This window comes from Aulonocara stuartgranti, assembly GCF_965226115.1.
Source record: "Aulonocara stuartgranti genome assembly, chromosome: 5".
Taxonomy (NCBI): domain Eukaryota; kingdom Metazoa; phylum Chordata; class Actinopteri; order Cichliformes; family Cichlidae; genus Aulonocara; species Aulonocara stuartgranti.
The window spans coordinates 11,447,574-11,467,256 of record NC_138943.1 but is presented as its reverse complement, the minus strand read 5'-3'; the positions used below and the strand labels follow the sequence as shown (position 1 = coordinate 11,467,256).

The window sequence follows — 19,683 nt, the reverse complement described above, 5'->3', positions numbered from 1 at the left end:
AAAAAAGGTTTTACTCCAGGGGCTTCAAAACAACTGCCCATAGGCATTACCAAGACGGCTTGCAGTGCTGTGAAAAAGTATTTACCCCCTCCTTGATTTCCTAGCTTTTTACATTTGTCACGTGTAGATAACACAAGTTAAATATAATCTGGTGACAGGGGATTTCGAAGAATCGCCCCACAGTTCTTCAGCTAAGACACCTGAGTTAGAAAACACAAACACTGCAGTCGTCTTTACTCGCGAAGGCAGTCACAGAGCGCTCGTCCTCGCAGGAGGCACTCATGGACTCGCGCTCTGTCACTGTCTGCGTTCTTTATTTATGCAAGCTTGTCACATGTGTGTACAAAGATAACAAAGTTATTCTAAGAACTCAGAGCTGAGGTTCCCCTTTTCTAAGTCTGTATGTTCTTAACATAGAGGAAGCTGTTAGTTGCTAAATAAGTTTATCACACAAGAGTTTATGTGAAAAGTCACGTAGACATGTGGATTGCTTAGTGATCCATAAATTGAGCACATTTCATGTAGCTGATCACACTAGGTACAATTTTCTTCTGACATTCCCTCCTTTTTATCACGAAATGAAATGTACATGTTATCAGTAAGTAACTACTTGTCTTTCACATTTTCAGTTACTACATCATTAGTTGCACTTCATCTTCATCTAACAAATGGGAAAAGAAGTCTTCATGATCCTCATCGGTTTGTGGTACATCTGCATATGCTGTGAGTGATGTCGCTATCATCTGTGAAATTACAGCTTTTAAACAAGGGATAACACAAATAAAGAAAAAGCAAAATAAAACCAGGGAAACTCCAACGCCGATCAACAGTCTCTTGACTGAGCGCTTCTTCCTGGATGAGGATGTTGATGTTTATGTGCACTTTACACAAGCCATTCTGAAAGTGTGATCAGAGATCAGAATTGGTGCACATGTTACAGTGTGTTTCCCATATATGGTTGGTTGTGTTAAACACGTATCTGTATCAGGCATTGTTCATCCAAGGATGGATGTGGTCTTGTGTCATGTCCAGTAGATGTGAGTTGTCATGTGTCCATCTCTTATCTCGGCTCGTGTATTGGTATCTTATTATTATCTTTGTCTAATATTAAAATCTGATTCCTGATCTGAAACATGGCAGTGTGAAATCAGGAAGGGGACAAATACTTTTTCACAGCAGTTTAGAAAGACCGTAAGTCCACATTTTTCTCACTTGGATATTAAACTAAGTAAGCATCAGTAATATCTAGTCAACCAGAAGCGTGACTGATATCTTTGAGAAAACATGCTTTCAATAAAAACTACACAAACTCAACACTCAGAATTTGTAACTCAGTCTTTAAACAAGCTGCAAAAACCAAGAACATCTCTGTACAAACAAAAGCACAATTCCTCACATAAGTGCCTCCATCCCTTCCCCTCTTACCTTGACAGTCTCGCCCGAAGTGGTTTTTGCAGCACTTCTGTACCCAGCCTGGAAAGCTACAAACTCTCCTACAGCCATATCTGCTGAAACGATCCAGGTCATCATACAAGTATGAGTAGCGATACCTGGAGCGCAAGTTCAAACAGCGCTCCGTCTTTCCCTGGAAGAATACAGAAATGATATTTATCTCCACAGTCTTTGCAGCTAATGCTCACATGCTTTAGCAGACCTTACCGTGTCATAGTGTTTGAAGGGACAGGACGGGGTGAAGACGCAGCTTCCACAGCGCCCCTGAAATATTTAAGACAAGTGAGATAATGATTATTTGTCATGAGATAACAGGGTTAAAGCCCTACTTAATCCACCAGGGCACATGCTAATGTGAGAGCCTTTGTAGTTTTCTGGTGTTGTTAGGATATCTGGGTTGTACCTTTTATTTGTGCTGTCATCTTAGTTTATTGTGAAAGTTTTGGTTTCTGTTTTGCATTTCTATTTTTCCCCAGTTCTTCTTGGTGTGTGATTATTTAGTTCTGGTTTCCTTACTCCCTCTATTCTGTGTCCAGTCAGTGTCTGTGTCTGCCCTGGTCCCACGTCTCTGTTCCCTCTGTTGCAGTGCCTGCTTGTGCGTCTGTAAGTTCAGTCTGTGTTTCCTGTTTTACTTTAAAAATCCGTGTCTCATGTTAATGCGTCTGGTTTTGCTTCCTTTGTCTCATCAGCCCTGATTTGTCCAGCTGTGTTTCCCTCCTGTCTCTCATTCCCTGATTGCTCCCTCTGTGTATATAAGCCCTGTGTTTTCATCTGTCCGTGTTGTGATCTACCCTCATTCATGCTTTGTGGCCTGCCTGCATGCATTCTTTGTAATTTTGAAGTTTGTTACTTTGAGTTCAGCATTACAGCTGTTTTTTTTTTGAGTTCACGTTTGTCTCCGGAGTCTGTACTTTGGGTCCCCCTTACCACCACTCCTGCCTGCACACAGCCTTCGCATGACAGGTGTTTATTCACCTGGCGCTCATCCTGGGAATTACACATTATTCAATCCCAACAATTTAGTGAAACAAAGCTTAGCTTAGTTGTTAGCTTGGTTGCTAAAGGTCAGAGGCAATTGTATGATCTATTCCTACTCTACACAAGAAGAAGCTAATAAACAATTTAGCTTCCTAAATTTTAAAATAAATCCTATGATCAAAGATAATCTGTTTTAATTAAAGGATAATTTCAACTTTTATCTAATCTGCTATATGTCTCGGTTCCTTTTCTGTGCATACACTACTGGTCAAAAATTTTAGAACTATTTTTTATTCCATTTTTTTATTAAAGATTATGCAGTTTAATTTCACATTGCACACTGAAATGAAAGCATAGTAAAATAAGCAATTTGAGTTTAAAAAGAAATGATGGACCCTGACTCCAGCACAAACAGCCCCAGACAACCACACTTCCTTGTCGATGTTTGACAGTTGATGCCACACGATGTGGAACCATCCTTTCGCCTACCTGACGGCATACAAAGATCCTGTATGATGAACTGAAGATTTCAAAATATGATTCATCAGTCCATAAAACTTTTTTTTCAGTCTTCAGTGGTCCGATGGCAGTGTTTCATGGCCCAGACAAGCCTCTTTGTCTTATTCTGATGTCTTAGCAATGGCTTTCTTGCTGCAACCTGTCAAACCCGTGGTTCAAAGTCTTCTCTACACAGCTGAAACTGAGACTTGCTTACCTGCTTACTTACTCTGAACCAGAACTTGGAGCTATACTATATAAATAATACTTAATTTATTGTATTCATTCTAAATTTGGGTTAAGTTTCACCATTTACATAAGCATTTCCATTTGTTATGTTTAGCTTAATTTTTTACCTGCAGTAACAAACACTTTCCCTAGCCTTGTCTAATCAGTCTAAATCAAAACTAACGAACCCAATAAACAGATTTCTTTTTTTATTTTGAGAACCTTTTGATTATAATTTTGAAAATCAGATGAAAATAAACAACATAATTTCTTTAGTAAATTACATCACTGCATTTACTAATGCTGTTGGGGCACACAGTAAAAATGACTCCCCCAGTGGCGGTACTGGTGTTGAAGTGGTAGCATTGTTAGTGTTACTCACGTAAGTGGTTCTGTTCTCGATGGTGTCACAGAATGCCCCGAGGCCAGCAGGTTCCAGCAGCTGGTCGATGCCATAGGCCACGCCATTCTGGAAGTTCAGGTAGCGGTCCACTACCTTGGCCTCATTTTCATTTATTACTACTGAACCCTAAAAACAGACACACATTTTAAAAAAATACAACTACTAAGCAATAACAGAGTAGACTAAAATGGAAACCATTCAGTAGAGACAACAGAGTGATGTTATGATCATTTTGTTGGTGGTGTAAAAACAAACAGCAGGAGTTTTGTGAATATTCACAATACACTATATAACCAAAAGTATTCGCTCGGGTTTAATATGATCTCAACCCACCCTGTGCAGCTATAACAGCTTCAACTCTTCTGGGAATGCTTTCCACAAGGTTTAAGAGCATGTGTTTATAGGAATTTTTGACCATTCTTCCAGAAGTGGATTAGTGAGGTCAGACACTGATGTTGGACAAGAAATCCTAGCTCGCAGTTTCCAGTTTAATTCATCCCAAAGGTGTTCTGTCAAGCTAAGGTCAGGACTCTATGGAGGCCAGTCAAGTTCTTCCACACCAAACTTGCCATCCATGTCTTTATGGCCCTTGCATGTTGACTGGTGTGCAGTCATCTTGGAACAGGAAGGAGCGTTCCCCAAATTGTTACCACAAAGTTGGGAGCATGAAATTGTTCAAAATGTTTAGATATGCTGAAGCATTACGAGTTCCCTTCACCGGAACAAAGGGGCTGAGCCCAACTTCTGAAAAACAACCCCACATCATAAACCACATCCACCAAACTTTACACTTGGCACAGTGCAGTGCCAAACCCAGACTCCTTTATTGGAGCGCCAGACGGAGAGGTGCGATTCAGTTACTCCCTTTATTGTCAACCAGAACTTGGGGCTATACGCAATTCGTCACTTCTAGAGTCCAGTGGTGGTGTACTTTACACTACTACATCCACACTTTGCATTGCACTCATTGATGTAAGACTTGAATGCAGCTGCTTGGCTATAGAAACCCATTCTGTAATGTTCTGATCTAAACTGAAGGTCACATTCAGAGGTCTGTAGCAACTGACTCCACAGAAAGTTGGGGGCTTCTGTGCACTATGTGCCTCAGCATCAGGTACAAAGCTGGAATTCACTGAGCTCCTGAATTCACAAATCTTTGTAGAAGCAGTCTGCATGCCTATGTGCTTGATTTTATACACCTGTGGTCCTCTTGCTAGTGTGGGGATGAACAGAAAAGTATTTGACCAGCATAATATAATCTGCAGTATGATCATTGTTTTAACAATGTAACAGATAGCTTTAAGATGGCCTTAAGATGTTTATGATGATGTTAACTTTGTATTTCAGGTGCAGTTATAACTATTTTATACATATTGCATATCTGTGCTTATTTGAGTTGATGTTCAGGTTCATTAATGGTTTTGAGCTTCATCTAGTGAGAGTGTCTAGGTGATACATGCTGAGGGAAAACTAGAACATAGAAGGAATTGCAATACATGCTTACAAAACACTTATATCAGGTCATTTTATATTAAGGTTTTAGTAGAGGTTCTTGGTTAAAACATTTATTTAGTAGAAGACATACACATAGTCTCAGTGAGCCTCTGTCCTGGTGAAAGGTCAGAAGGCAACAGGTGAATTGAGAAAGAGCATTTGAGGACGAGACACAGACAGTAGGAGGTGAAGAGGTGACACAAAGAGCATGTGAGGTCAACACGTACACACACATTAGTTAAGATTTATTTAGAGGAGAGATTAGTTAGGTCTAGACAAGAAAGAGGAACAATTCATTTTAAGACAAGAACGGAAAGTACCAAGCCATGAAAATAGAAGATGATTTTCTGGGTGAAAAGTCATGGTGATGTTGATCTGATCTATGTATAAAATGTACCGGTGACGCATGAAGGGGCGTCAGTAAACAAACCCTGATGTTATAAAATAATTGTTTGTGCCTTAGTAAGTCGAAGATCAATTGCTGTTTTCAGTGATCTTCCCACGTGTGAATTAAAATCTTCGTTTGACTTCACCCGGCCGGACCAGTGTGGTTATTTTTCGATCACCTCTTGTACCCTTTCTCAATTCTTGAATCTTAACACTAGCCATCTCTCGTTCACTGTAAGAAACCTCGGAGTGTTCTTGGATAGCTCTTTTAAATCAGAGAAACAGGTCTCCACTGTGGTAAAAAAAAACAGCTTTTACCAGTTGCGTCAGATATCTAAAGCAAAGCCGTTCCTTCCTTTAAGGAGAAACGTATCCACGCATTCATCACATCCAGACTGGACTACTACGACTCCCTCTACTTGGGCCTCCAACACTCTTCTCTTTACCGGCTTCAGTTAGTTCAAAATGCAGCTGCACGTCTCTTAACAGGTACTAGAATCTATGATCACATAACTCCAATTTTAGCTCCCTGTTAAATTTCCTATAGATTTTAAAATTCTTTTGTTTACTTTTAAATTCTAAATAATTTAGCATCCAGCTATCTTTCCAAACTCCTCCATTTGTACAATCCAAATAGAGCACTAAGATCTTCAAATAAGATGCTCCTAACATGACCTAGGTCTCGACTGAAGTCCAGAGGTGACCGGGCCTTTGCAACCGTAGCGCCTAGACTCTGGAATAGCCTCCCTGCTCATATTCATACCTCCGAGTCTATCCAGTCTTTTAAATCTTGTCTTAAAACCTATTTTTTTTACTTAGATTCTAACTAGTTGGCTATTATCTGGCTTGTGTTGTCACCGATTGTTTCCTGCCCTGTTTTTTCTTGTTGTTTTGTTTTAATTGTCTCATGCTTTTACTCTGTCTGACTCTGAAGCACTATGGTCAACTTTGTTGTTTCTAATATGTGCTATAGAAATAAATTTTGATTTGATTTGATGACAGTGAGCAGAACACTTGAATTCAATTATTTGAATGGGTGAGGTAATACTTTTGCAGACATCTCGTGTTTACAGACCTGTAAAATCACTGCATGATCAATCAGTTGATAAAAGTAATTCACTCACGGGTCTGTTTATAACATGTGCCAACCACACAGTAACTAGGCCCTTGTAGTACCTACTTATGACAGACATTAAAATTATCTGTGGGCTAAGCTTTGACTTTCCTGTCTGTGTAAAATGGTAACATGTTCTTATATAGCACTTTTCTATTTTATCTGAGCACTGAAAGTGTTTTATAAAACATATCTTATTCACCCTTTCACACATGCATTCATTCAATCCTTTTCTAGCTAACATTCACGCACATTCATACTCTGATGAATGCATTTTGCCCAAGGATACCTTGGCACGCAAACTGGATCAGAAAGGGAGCAAACGACCAACTTTCCAAATGGTAGATGACCTGCACTACCTCCTCAGCTATAGCCACCCCCACATTAGTTCTTGCAACCAATTGCATTCTTCATTGATGCATGAATTGAGTGAACCACCAATAAGAGTCATATCAGAGTTTTTGAGGTTTCCACATTCAGAGACAAAGTTTTGAAAAGAGTAAGGTTTTCTAGGCAGGAGTTCCTCCATGAGAACTCTGACGCTCATTAGTCAGTACTTGTAGGAACCCGCTGGGGGTGGACTTGCTTTGGGGTAGAGGCAGAGCATGTACGGTCATCCAGCCAGTGGCGATGCACAGACTAGGCCCAAGGCCACAGAGCACACACACTGTCATGGGTAAGACCCAAGCAGGGGCACATGGAGCACCTCAGGTGGATAACCTCAGCAGACCCGCTTGCATGCCATGAGGTCGTAAAGACTGAGTGTTGCAGAGAAGGTGCTCCCCCTGTAGCCAACAATGTCTAGATGCTGAGCCACACCACCCAGGCACATTTTTAGTCAGTTATAGGAAACAAATCCCAGGAGAGGTCCTAGGTTTGATCAGCCAACCTGTGGGAACAGTGCTTTCACCATGTAGCAACACTAGTTAATATAGCAACAATTAACTGCCAGGAGTGGAAGAAGTAATGGCCACTCATTTGGTTTATGTGTGTGTGTTTCCTCACCACCAGGCTCCGGTCACAGCTGAACTTGATGGTGGATCCATGCATCGTGCGGAAGGATGAAAATTTAGTCGGCAGTCCAACATTTGTCACCTACACACACACACACACACACACAGGCATAATGCTTCAAAGGAAAAGGTTTAGAAAAACTTTAATATTGTCAATGATTCTGATTAAATATGTGCTTAAACATCTTTTGATACAAACCCTAAAAGCAGATCAAGAGAATGTTATTACTTTATTAATGCAATTCATTCATTTTCTTGGCTTAGCCAATTCAGGGCTCATGTTCACATCCACATCTACAGAGATTTTCTTTATGTCTTTAAGACATTTCTGCAGTTTAACTAAATGGTGTGTGTTATCTGGCTTCATGGATAGATAAAGTTGTGTGTCATCTGCACAGCAGTGAAAATGTATGCTATGCCTTCTAATGATACTGCCTAAGGAAAGCATGTATAATGTAAACAGAATTGGTCCTAACACTGAACCCTCAGCTTTTGAAGAAGAATCTCCATTTACATGAACAAACTGGAGTCTATTAGACAGATAAAATTCAAACTACTGCAGCGCAGTAACTGTAATACCTACAGCGTGCTCTAATCTTTCTAATAGAATATTATGGTCAACAGTATCGAACGCTAGCAGGACAAGCACAGAGATGAGCTGCCTCTCCCTGAGCCTGGTTCTAGAGGACGTTTCTTCCAGTTAAATGGGAGTTTTCCTTCCCACTATCGCCAACGTGCTTACAAAGGGGGTCGTATGGTTTTTGGGGTTTTCCATGTTGTATTATTGTAGGGGTCTACCTAGAGCTGGGCGATAGAACGATAACAATATGTATTGCAAAATAACTTTTCCTCGATAGAAAAGTTAAACTATTGCGATAGGCCTCGTCTCTCTTGTCCTCTTTAAAAAAAAAAAAAGAACAACAGCCGATCCAAATTAAGTAGCGCAGAGCCAAACCAATCACATCCACAGCGCCACGTCACGTGACTTGTTACGTACAGCACAAGTGCCAAGCCGCACATGTGTATTTGTTTTGGGAAGCAGCCAGCCGCCATGCCGCCCGGGTAATGGAGGAAATGAGTGTGCCGACTAGAGAAAAATCAACCAAGCGTGACCGAAGGTTACCGAAGAGAAAACAGATGATGGTTCCAATGCCGGAGAGATTGTCGAACGGAAGAGCCATAGAAGTTCTGTAGTGTGAAGGTATTTCGGCTATTTCAAGTCTGACAAAAAACAGAGCAGCGCGCACTATAAATGTGCCGAAAGCAAGTCTGGAAATACAATGAAGCGGTGAATGCGCAATCTCTGACTGGAAGCGCTAATTCGTCATTCGGCTTTTGTCAGACTAAAGTAACTGTTAAAACTGTTTGAAAAGCTCAGCTATACAACAAGGAGAGATTGAGAATTTCCTTTTAGTTCTCAGTTTATTTGATATTGACAAAAGTTAGTCAGTTTTGTCTGTTCTTCTGTAAAACAAACTAAGATTTATTTTTAGAATTAATATTTTGTTTCTAAGTGGAATTGACAATTTAGTCTGTTTTGTTTGTTCTATTTTGAAACTTAAACGCTTTAGCGGCTGCCTTTTGTGTAGTTTGCAATATTTGCCTTTATTTATCTGAAAAAGTCTCATGTTCCTTAAGTACATCTACCCTGTTGAACTTATTATGGGAAATAAATATTTAAATCAAAACAAGCTGCTGATTATTTCACATTTTACTTGTGAGCAACGGCACATTTAAATCTTACAAATATAGTTATTTGGCTTATGTCGTGATAGATATCGTTATCGCCAGAAATGAAAAAAACATATCGTGATATGAAAAAATCTTATATCACCCAGCTCTAGGTCTACCTTACAATATAAAAGCGCCTTGAGGCGGCAGTTGTGATTTGGCATTGTATAAATAATATTGAATTGGATTATAACCCTACACATCTCTTTTTGCCATTCGTAATCGGCTCTATCCAAAAGAACACTTCGTTATTCATCCAGTCATTCTCCTCCTACCTTTGAGTTGCGAATGATGTGAGCCTTTAAGGTGGCAGCCAGCCGGTCCCGGTGTAAAGGGTGGATGAGCCAGAGCTGCCTTTCAGGTGGCAAGGACTCCATGGCCTTGTTTGTGGGCCAAAACACGGTGAATGGTTGGTGGACAGCCATATTGAGTGTAGGGAGGAGGCCTGCAATCTGCAAAAAGTGATAAAAGCACTTAACAGTGAGTCTTGCACATTGATTTTTTCTTTGACATTTTAGAAACACTTGAAATTAATTTTACTAGATACAAATGTTATGATAAATGTTAGAACAAATCGAACTTAACTTAATCTTTTCCTTTATGAAAGCCATATCTGCTGTGTAATCTGTTGTACAGTGATACTGGGCTGCACAGCGGAGGTCTATCATGAGTAATTCTGTCTCTAATCAACAAAGTTTTCTGTTAGACAGTCTTTGATTTCATTAAAAATGTTATGGTACAAAATATGAATATTTACAAAAATAGCTGTGAAATATGAAATGCTTTTTAAAAAATGATTCGTCGACCCACCTTCAGGCCTTTTTCCACACACTAAAATTGGAAACAGTGTTTGAACAAGAATATCTCAACAACTATTAACGATAAAGCCTGAAATTTTCAATGGTCTATCATTGTTCTTGATAAAATTTTAGCTCCTCATTCTTGATGATGATGATGATGATAAAAACAGCAGCCTTTATCTTTAATAAGTTTTGAAATATTCATGTTCATACATTGCCTCAAATTTCAATGGGCCAAAAAAGACACTTTTAGGTCTTTTTTGGCCCATTGAATTATAGCACCACTGGTTAACAATGATGAGGATGTTTGTATCCTCGACAGGGAGGAATGCTGGTTTGAGCGGGGAGTCAAGGAGGCCATTTAAAGGGGAAAGATCATCTCTGAATCGAGGACAGGGCCTAAGGGGACATCTTTCACCATCTTACAACGCTGTGATTGCAACCATTCTCCAACTCTCTGTAAAATGGTACTCATGGTTATTGAGCAGTGGCCGCTAATCAATATTCATGACAATTTGCATATTAACGACAATGAAACTGACTTCACAGCCCATTGTTCATCAGTGGTGCTAGTGTTAGTCATTATGGAAATGTGCTGTTTATAAGGTTGAGGAGACCTGCAGTAAGCTGACGCTGTAAATCTCACTTGGTTGAGTGACAAAACGTTTCTCCCACTGAAAACGCTACGTCCAGATAAACAGAATCAACCTTTTTGCGATAGAGTCTAAAGGTACCTCTACCCATGTATTTTCCTGTTATGGCAAAAGAGTCTCATCTCAAGGACAAAGATGTTCAAGAGGAGCTGCCAAGCAGGAAGACAAGAAGACCACAAAGAAGGTTCATGGAGTGAAGGAGGACATACAGAGGGTTGGTGTGATGGAGGAAGATTGTAGGGATAGGATGAGATGTTGGCAAATCACTGTGGTGATTGCAAAGCCAAAGGAAGAAGAACGTCAAGAAACTAACCATGACCACAAAAACATGAACATGTGATTGCATCAGCAGGTCATAGCATTAAGCACATTGCTGACAATATTAACAGTGATAGGACGATTTCGAGGTTCTAATCTTGGAGTCGATCAATAGGAAGAACACTCCCTCCACTTTCACAAGCATTAAGATCGTAGAACATTTATGGCAAAGTGATGTTTCAATCTATCATGTAATTTCAAGTCAAGTGGCTTTATTGTTATTCCAGCCATGTGCAGTGGTACAGTATACAGTGAAACGAGACAACGTTCCTCCAAGACCATGGTGCTATGGTCTTGGAGGCAGTGCAACACCAGACAGAACAGAACAGAACGATACAGACTCAAGACAGTGCAGACACAACAATGCCACAGAAAAGTGCAACAATGACAGTAGGTTGTGCAAAAGACTGAGCATTGTGCAAAAAGTACATATGAGATAAGGTAATCTCTGTGTGGAAGTTTCACAAAATTCTGACAAATAATCTCGTCGCAGAAGGTCGTCTACAGTTCAGTTGAGTTCAGTTCAGGCTTATTTATATAGCATCAGTCATAACAACAGCTGCCTCGAGGCTCTTTACACTGTGAGGTAAAGATTACAGTGTTACTGTGGTGGATAAATGGACACATGGATGGCTTTTCATGCCATAAGCTCAGTCCTTTGGGTAGATGAGCTAAAAACTACAGAATCAGATTGTTAATCCAGGTGTTAAGCATCTGAATACAATTCAGTATGATGTAAGAAAAATATTTAAGACTCTTTGTCATAAAATAGTCAACTATCAACAAAGAACAATCTGCACAGGATCTGTTTTTGAGTGTGAATTCATTCTGTTTAGTTTTTGTCTCCTTATAGCCTGGGGTTAAACTGGGCAGGAGCCTACTGCAGAGCGTTACCAGCTCACACTGTGACACTTAAACACAGGATAAACATAAAATGCCTTCCTTTTTTTTTTTTTTTTTTTTACTTTGCTGCAGCGAGAACAAAAGCACTGGTATCTATGCAGTCTCTGAACTGAACATGTGGCTATTTCCCTATTTCAGTCTTGTTAACATAAATACTTTCTATATACTAACTATATGCAAGCTTTTGTGACATATACAATTCCTACTGTGAAAAACACAGCAGTCAAGGTCAGAAGGAAGCCATTTTGTACTTTCACGATAAATATAATTTTTCCCATAGTGTGGCCCCCTGGTGGTCCCTGAAGGTACTGTAGGTGGTTGTTTAAAATGTTTACTGAAAAATATATTTAGAAGAATGTAAATTTTAATAGCTGCACATTTTTTAAATTGTAATGTTAATATAACTTAACTAGGCTTTTGATTTGGGATTCATGAAATATTTATTATAAAAAGAAAAATAAACTGGCATACTGCCAGTGCTACCCCTAGATTTCAAACTCCTACGTCACCTTGTTTTTGAGTTATCGTATTCATAAACTTGCCAGGCAGCGTGGTACCCTGACCCATCAGTCTTTTAAACCTGAAGGGTAAAAATTACTTTGTTATTAACCTTTTGTTATTTACTTTTTAAATTGAACTCATCTCATATCTCACCATTAGCTGACAGAACTTAATGCAGTGCATTCAGGTCTACATACACGGTGTAAAGTATAATACTCTCTTTAACGACAGTTATTTTATTTTTTAGGGGGCATCCTATCCTGTTAACGATTTCAGTCTCTGGTGTGAAACATCAGTCACTTTTCCAAAGTGAATGTGAGAGTATTTTTTCCCTGCTGGATCCCTTTTCCAGGTTCCAAAGCACAGATAACTCAAAACATTGTTAAGTGGTTTGAGTTCCTGCTGTTAATTTTAACGTTGTGTAAAAACATCAGCCTATACGCAGTTTCAGAAGGCTGCCTCTCATCTGGCTGACACATTTATTGTAAAGCCCTGTTCCTGAAAGTCTCACATATATCTGAGCTCCCATCTTCAAGAGTAAAGAGAAGCCAAAACCAACATTATGTCTTCTAAATTCAACATTCATGTGTCATAAACAGCTGTATGAGGCACAAAACTGGCAGTAGATAAAGCAGAAGTCACAAATGGCAGCCTCCGGGGTTCAAGGGCCACATTATGAAACCAGGAGCATATTTTCATTTCAAAAGCCTAAAAAAGAACTGATTTTTCCATTTGCTAATTTCAAAGTTGCCTATTTTCTTGCTATGACGCAAAGTATCGAGAATCCATCACGGCTAAAGTGAAGCAGTGACCCACATGTAGTAATGTTAACCCCAGTTATTGGCCATGACCAAAAATGCATTTCAAACACATTCATCAATTAGAAAATTTTAAGATAAATCTGCTGGCGTTTTTTTTTGTTGTTGTTGTTGTATAAAAAGATAAAAAGATACATGGATTTAAAAAAGCTGCCAGCACCACTGAGATAACTTGCAGCGACTGACATGAATGTTCCACTTTTGGTGATAACCGTCAGTGCACTACAGTAACAACCGTGAGTTATTGTGATCGGGAGCACCTTGTTATTATTATGTTATGCAGGTTTGTAGATTTTATGGGACTCTGGGGGGATGTGGAAGGACGCTTCTCCATCTGATTAGGTGTGGAAACTCCCCGTGTCTGCAGAAAAGGCCGCTAACATTGAAACACGTACCTGGAGAGGGTGAAGCAGTGTGTGTGTCCATGAAGGAGTTTTACTATATCTTGATTAATTTACTGTAAATCTAAGGTCTGTACAGACTTCTCCCAGTCTGTTTTATAAATATATATTTGGGGTTGTTAATGGTTTTAGTACCATGGTGAAAATAATGATTTATAGGCCCAGCTGAAGAGCTTTTTTCTGTGACATGCTGGTACATAATTATATGTGGGATACTTGTAATTATTGTATTCGTGTTGCTAAAACACCAAAAAAAAAAAAAAACCCAGAAAAACTCCCCCCACATGTTACATAAGAGCTATAAATTGATTTGGATGTCACTGAGTGAAATAGGTATTTGAGCCCCTACTACCACAGGCTGTGTGCCTGCAAAGATTACAATCAATCAGTCAATTAAAGAATTAGAAATAGTCCTGATCTCAATGAGTTATATTTATGACCCAGACCAAGACAGAGTTTTAATATATCTGAAAGCCTGATTCTTAGCCTTGTACAACCTAACTGGAAAACTCAAATACAGTTTTATTTGTAGTTATCTATTGTTTTTATCTGATTTAACGGTCAGTTCAGATAAAATAATTATTGTGGGTGAATAAAACATCCATGTAGATGCTCAAAATGACAGCATCAACATAGCATTCAATCTATTATTAGACTCAATCGGCTTCTCTTAAAATGTAAATGAGCCCACCCACCACTTTAATCACACTCCGGATCTTGTTCTGACATATGCCATATAAACTGAACATTTATTCACTGAAAAGCCTCTTTTGTCTGATCATTTATTAATAATATTTTCGATGCTGGGGTTTTCTCTGTATTCTTCTCGTAGGGTCTTTATCTTACAATATGAAGTACCTTGAAGAAACTGTTGATTTAGCGCTTTATAAATAAAATTTCATTGTAGAAAGCACGACTGTCCACAGAATCAATTTCTTCCAAGCCAACCTGTCCACCACTGGAGAAGACCAAGGAGCTGTCAAAGGACATCAGGTACAAGGAGTTTTTTAATTATCTGAAGGCAGTTGGTACCACAGTCACCAAAAACATGACTGCTAACACACCACGCCATCATTTATTGAAATCTTTCAGCACCTGCAGAGTTCCTATGCTCAAGAAGGCACACGTACAGACCCGTATGAAGTTAGTTCCTGAACATCTAAATGACTCAGAGAAGGCTTGAGAGAAAGTGATGTCAGATTAAACCAAAATTGAGCTTTTTGGAATCAACTCCACCCATCAACTCTGGACAAAGAGAAATGCTGAGTATCAACCAAAGAACACCAAGCTTAAGCTTAAGATTGACCATGGACCAGTCTTTCAGCACGACAATGACCTAAAATATACTGCCAAAGCAACAAAAGAGTGGCAAATCTGTGAAGGGGGCTGAAGCTTCAAGTTGCCAACCAGCAACCAAACGGATGGAGTTTCTGTGAAGAAGAGTGGGCAAAAATCCCTCCTGAGATGTGTGTGAACCTGGTGACCAACTACACAGCCCATCTGTGGCAGCCAGAGTTCTGACTGGGTTGTATAGGATCAAATATGTATTTTACTGTCATAAAAAATGAGAGGCTGTTCATCACGTGGAATCAAATGGACCTGGTCGGACTTGCTGACACTGGCCTTACATGGCTCAAAAAGGAAGGGAACACTCGATCATCACAGTTTAACACAAAGTCAGTTAAACGTCAGGGATATCAAAGTGTGCAGTCAGCAGGCATAAACCACTGCGAATCCATGGAGCTGCTTTGGTGCAAATGAAGCAGACAACAGGTGCACAGCAACAACAACACAACCTCCAAAAAGAGAATTCAAGGTTTAAGGTTCTTTATTTGTCACATGCATAGTTATACAAGTATAACACACAGTGAAATGTAACCTGACACGCTCCTCGACATGTGCAAAAATGGAGGGGGGGGGGTAGAGGAAGAACAGACCAAGGCTCTCTCCTTATCCCGCCTGACTGATTTTTTCCTCCAGTTTTGCGTTTGTGCACCTGTTGTCATTTTCATTTCGTCAAAGTAAGAAGCAGATGAAATGGATTCACAATGGTTTAGCCTTCCTAACTGGACAGATTGACATCCCCTGAAGTTTTAAATTACTTTGTTTTAAACTGTGCTGATTGAGTGTTTCCTTAATGTTTGGGGGGGGGGTGTTTAGCAGTGCACATGTCCCCTGTCTGGAAACTAAACGCACCAAGCCTACCTCCACATGTGAGCTATTTGTTACAATTTAATTTTGGATTTTTGTTGTTAAATGATAATTAACCCTCAAGCAACCAAGCTATTTAAGCCTAAAACAACAGAGTTTATGACTCCATTACAGTTTACATTACGGGAATAGATACAGGTTCGCCTTTCTGCTCCAGCTGAGCCTAAACAATTTTAAGCACTTTGAAAGCATCGGGGCAACTTGGGGTTCAGTATTGTGATCAAGGACACCTCAGACAAGAAAAGCCAAGGATCAAAGCACAAACCTTTCAATTAGTAGACTCTACCTCCTGAACCAAAGCCAACACAATAATCAAGGATACCCACACAACTTTTCACGAAATTGTGGTACGAGATATTTTTACAATCAAAAATATGAGCTTTAACCACTTGAAGATTAAAGTACAACTTTTGATATGTCACTGCAGGTGAATATACCAAACCAGGGCCAGCAGAGAAATAATCCCAGGATAATGCCACCATGCTTCACACTTCTCAGTGTGTATGCATGACAATTAACCTTCTGCTTTTAAACTACATCTGCCTGGCAAAGCTACTGTAGTGCTACTGAAGTAAAACCTTGAATACAGGACTTTAAACAGAGTATTTTAAAACTGTGGTAAGTCTATGTTTACTGTCAGTTAAGGATATTACATCGCCCATCTTTCCAAATAAGAGTTGTGTGTGGAGTCTTGTGTCCTAGCACTAAACATCCTAGTGTGTTTAGTGCTGCAGTGTTTTCTCGTTAGTGCTTTGGAGAGAGGCTCAGAGTGCAGAGGAATGAGCTGTTAATAATAATGAGGTCAATCCGAGAAAAATTGCCCAGAGTCACACTAGCCTCGAATAACCAACTTTACCTTAATGATGCTTTCATACTATTAATATTTTCTTAGTTACAGCCCACTGAAGTACGCAGAGGTGGCTCAATTTTTTTTAACATTGATCCCTGATGACTTCTGAAGTGAAGGAGCTAACCACATGAAATGTTCTGAACTAATAAAATGCTCAGATTTGGCTCAAATTACGACCTAATGGCCAGCAGGATTTTTCTGAAGAGGATGTGTAGACAAGCAGATGGGAGTTAATGAAAGAGGGTTTCAGAAATTGAAGTAGTCCCTCTCAAATCAGTAGATGCAGGGTTTTGTTTCCCTTACCTCTATGAGTTGGTAGAAGCTGCTGTAGCCATAAACTGAAGCTGCTGTGGTTAAGTTCATCTAACACAAAGAGAGAAAGAGAGATATCACTATCTGCTTCCAGTAAAGATTATTCATTAAATAACTGTAACCAAACCCAACGCACCATTTTGGGATTAATCGGCGGTTTCTCCTCCAGAGCGTAAGGTGTCAGCATCAAGTCGATGTGGTGAATGATTCCATTAAATGTGGTGTAATCGCTCTTCACAATCCTCGACCTGTTGTTGATGAAGATCGAATCCTGCAGGGGGAGAGAGACTGTTTATTTCCTGATGACTTCCCAAAGGTACTTCCTAGTTAAATTCAAGAAAAATCATTAAAAATGAAGGGTAACTCATTAAAGTAAAATCAAATGGGCTGATTTCTTGGGAGCTTTAGATTCACCTCAATATTTTATAACTTTAACATTTAAAATTAAGGGTTTTTTAAGGATGCTAACCGTGAATGGTGTAACCCAGGATCAGCGGGCCTATTCCAGAAACCAGGGCCCCAGTCAAAAAATTCCATCCCTTGTTTTTCCCTAATCACGTTTCTTGGACTTTTATGGAAAACATCAATAAGATGAAGGAGGTAATAAAGGAAGCACTGAAGCAACTCTCCTTAGTATTCTTTTAATCTGACCAGACACTATTATTAGGGGCACTACACTAATAATTCCAGGTCTTTTCACTCAGTGAGGAATCTTTCTAAGAAAAACTGACTATTTAAACAATCCCAGGTTTACAAACAAACTAACACTGATCTCTGTGGTAGGAAAATCTGAGTTTTTGTTCCCATAGCAGTTTTAATCAACTTACCCTGAGTGAAGCTCGTGCATGGGTCATGAAAAAAGCCATCATAAGTGGCGCTCAACCAGTAAACAAGGAGCAGAGCCTTCAATTTCATCCAGTGGACCAGGAAATATGAATGTGTGCCAGTGTGGGCTATTTCATTTATGTTTACAAAAATATGAGTGGATGAAAGAGTAATTTCACTTGAGTACATTTTATTTAGCAATAGACACAATATTCAGCCAATTTTCTTTAATAGATGATAACGCTGGATTTCTAACAAATGTTAAATCTTTTAATAAATGTATTAATTCACCTGGCAAAACCTGGTAAAAATGCAGGTAAAGAAAAAATATATATCAAAGCATTCCCGGTAATCAGGGTCTGGCATATCGAGACATATCATGGATTAACATTTAGAAAGCTTTCTCTCTAATATTTATTTATTTATTACTTTTTAAAAGTTTGTAAACAGCAAAAAACTGGTGTCAGACTTTCTGCTGCCTGGATTCACAGATGAGATTTAGTTCATTTTCAGTGACAGCTGCATTTCATTCATCCTCACTCAGACATATTCACATCATCTCTGGCATGATTTAAAAACTATGACAAGAATGTTCTGACTGTGCAGACGTTGGTTGGTGTCTCACAGGCCGAACAAGGAGAGTGCTGATCAGAAATGCAGCCAAGAGGCGCATGGTGACTCTGGACGAGCTGCAGAGATCTACAGCTCAGGTGGGGGAATCTGTCCATAGGACAACTATTAGTCGTGCACTGCACAAAGTTGGCCTTTATGGAAGAGTGGCAAGAAGAAAGCCATTGTTAACAGAAAACCATAAGAAGTTTGCAGTTTGCCACAAGCCATGTGGGGGACACAGCAAACACGTGGAAGAAGGTGCTCTGGTCAGATGAGACCAAAGTGGAACTTTTTGGCCAAAATGCAAAACGCTATGTGTGGCGGAAAACTAACACTGCACATCACTCTGAACACACCATCCCCACTGTCAAATATGGTGGTGGCAGCATCATGCTCTGGGGGTGCTTCTCTTCAGCAGGGACAGGGAAGCTGGTCAGAGTTGATGGGAAGATGGATGGAGCCAAATACAGGGCAACCTTGGAAGAAAACCTCTTGGAGTCTGCAAAAGACTTGAGACTGGGGCGGAGGTTCACCTTCCAGCAGGACAACAACCCTAAACATGAAGCCAGGGCAACAATGGAATGGTTTAAAACAAAACATATCTATGTGTTAGACTGGCCCAGTCAAAGTCCAGATCTAAATCCAATCGAGAATCTGTGGCAAGATCTGAAAACTGCTGTTCACAAACGCTGTCCATCTAATCTGACTGAGCTGGAGCTGTTTTGCAAAGAAGAATGGGCAAGGATTTCAGTCTCTAGATGTGCAAAGCTGGTAGAGACAGACCCTAAAAGACTGGCAGCTGTAATTGCAGCAAAAGGTGGTTCTACAAAGTATTGACTCAGGGGGCTGAATAATTACGCACACCCCACTTTTCAGTTATTTGTAAAAAATGTTTGGAATCATGTATGATTTTCATTCCACTTCTCACGTGTACACCACTTTGTATTGGTCTTTCACGTGGAATTCCAATAAAATTGATTCATGTTTGTGGCTGTGATGTGACAAAATGTGGAAAAGTTCAAGGGGCCGAATACTTTTGCAAGCCACTGTAAGTGGCAGAAAACGGATGGATGGATTTTGCTCAATAATTTTACATTTTCAAATGATGCTGTGACTGCTCCTTTATAAAGCTGAGTACAGCTGCTGTGCTCCAGGGATTAATAAGGCATAAAGTGGTTGGA

At 39.7% G+C, this 19,683-nt stretch overlaps 1 protein-coding gene across 1 annotated transcript in view; it reads right to left on the bottom strand.

Moving 5' to 3' along the window:
• The window catches only part of stab1 (stabilin 1), a 181,118-nt gene that overhangs the window by 83,960 nt on the left and 77,475 nt on the right, over window positions 1-19,683 (bottom strand). The window contains exons 49-55 of the mRNA XM_082533046.1: window positions 17,202-17,336; window positions 17,057-17,116; window positions 9,574-9,750; window positions 7,560-7,649; window positions 3,539-3,685; window positions 1,660-1,716; window positions 1,426-1,585 (exon numbers count right to left, since the gene is read on the bottom strand). Of these exons, the coding sequence (XP_082389172.1) occupies window positions 1,426-1,585; window positions 1,660-1,716; window positions 3,539-3,685; window positions 7,560-7,649; window positions 9,574-9,750; window positions 17,057-17,116; window positions 17,202-17,336 (826 nt within the window). The remainder of the gene's footprint in view (window positions 1-1,425; window positions 1,586-1,659; window positions 1,717-3,538; window positions 3,686-7,559; window positions 7,650-9,573; window positions 9,751-17,056; window positions 17,117-17,201; window positions 17,337-19,683) is intronic.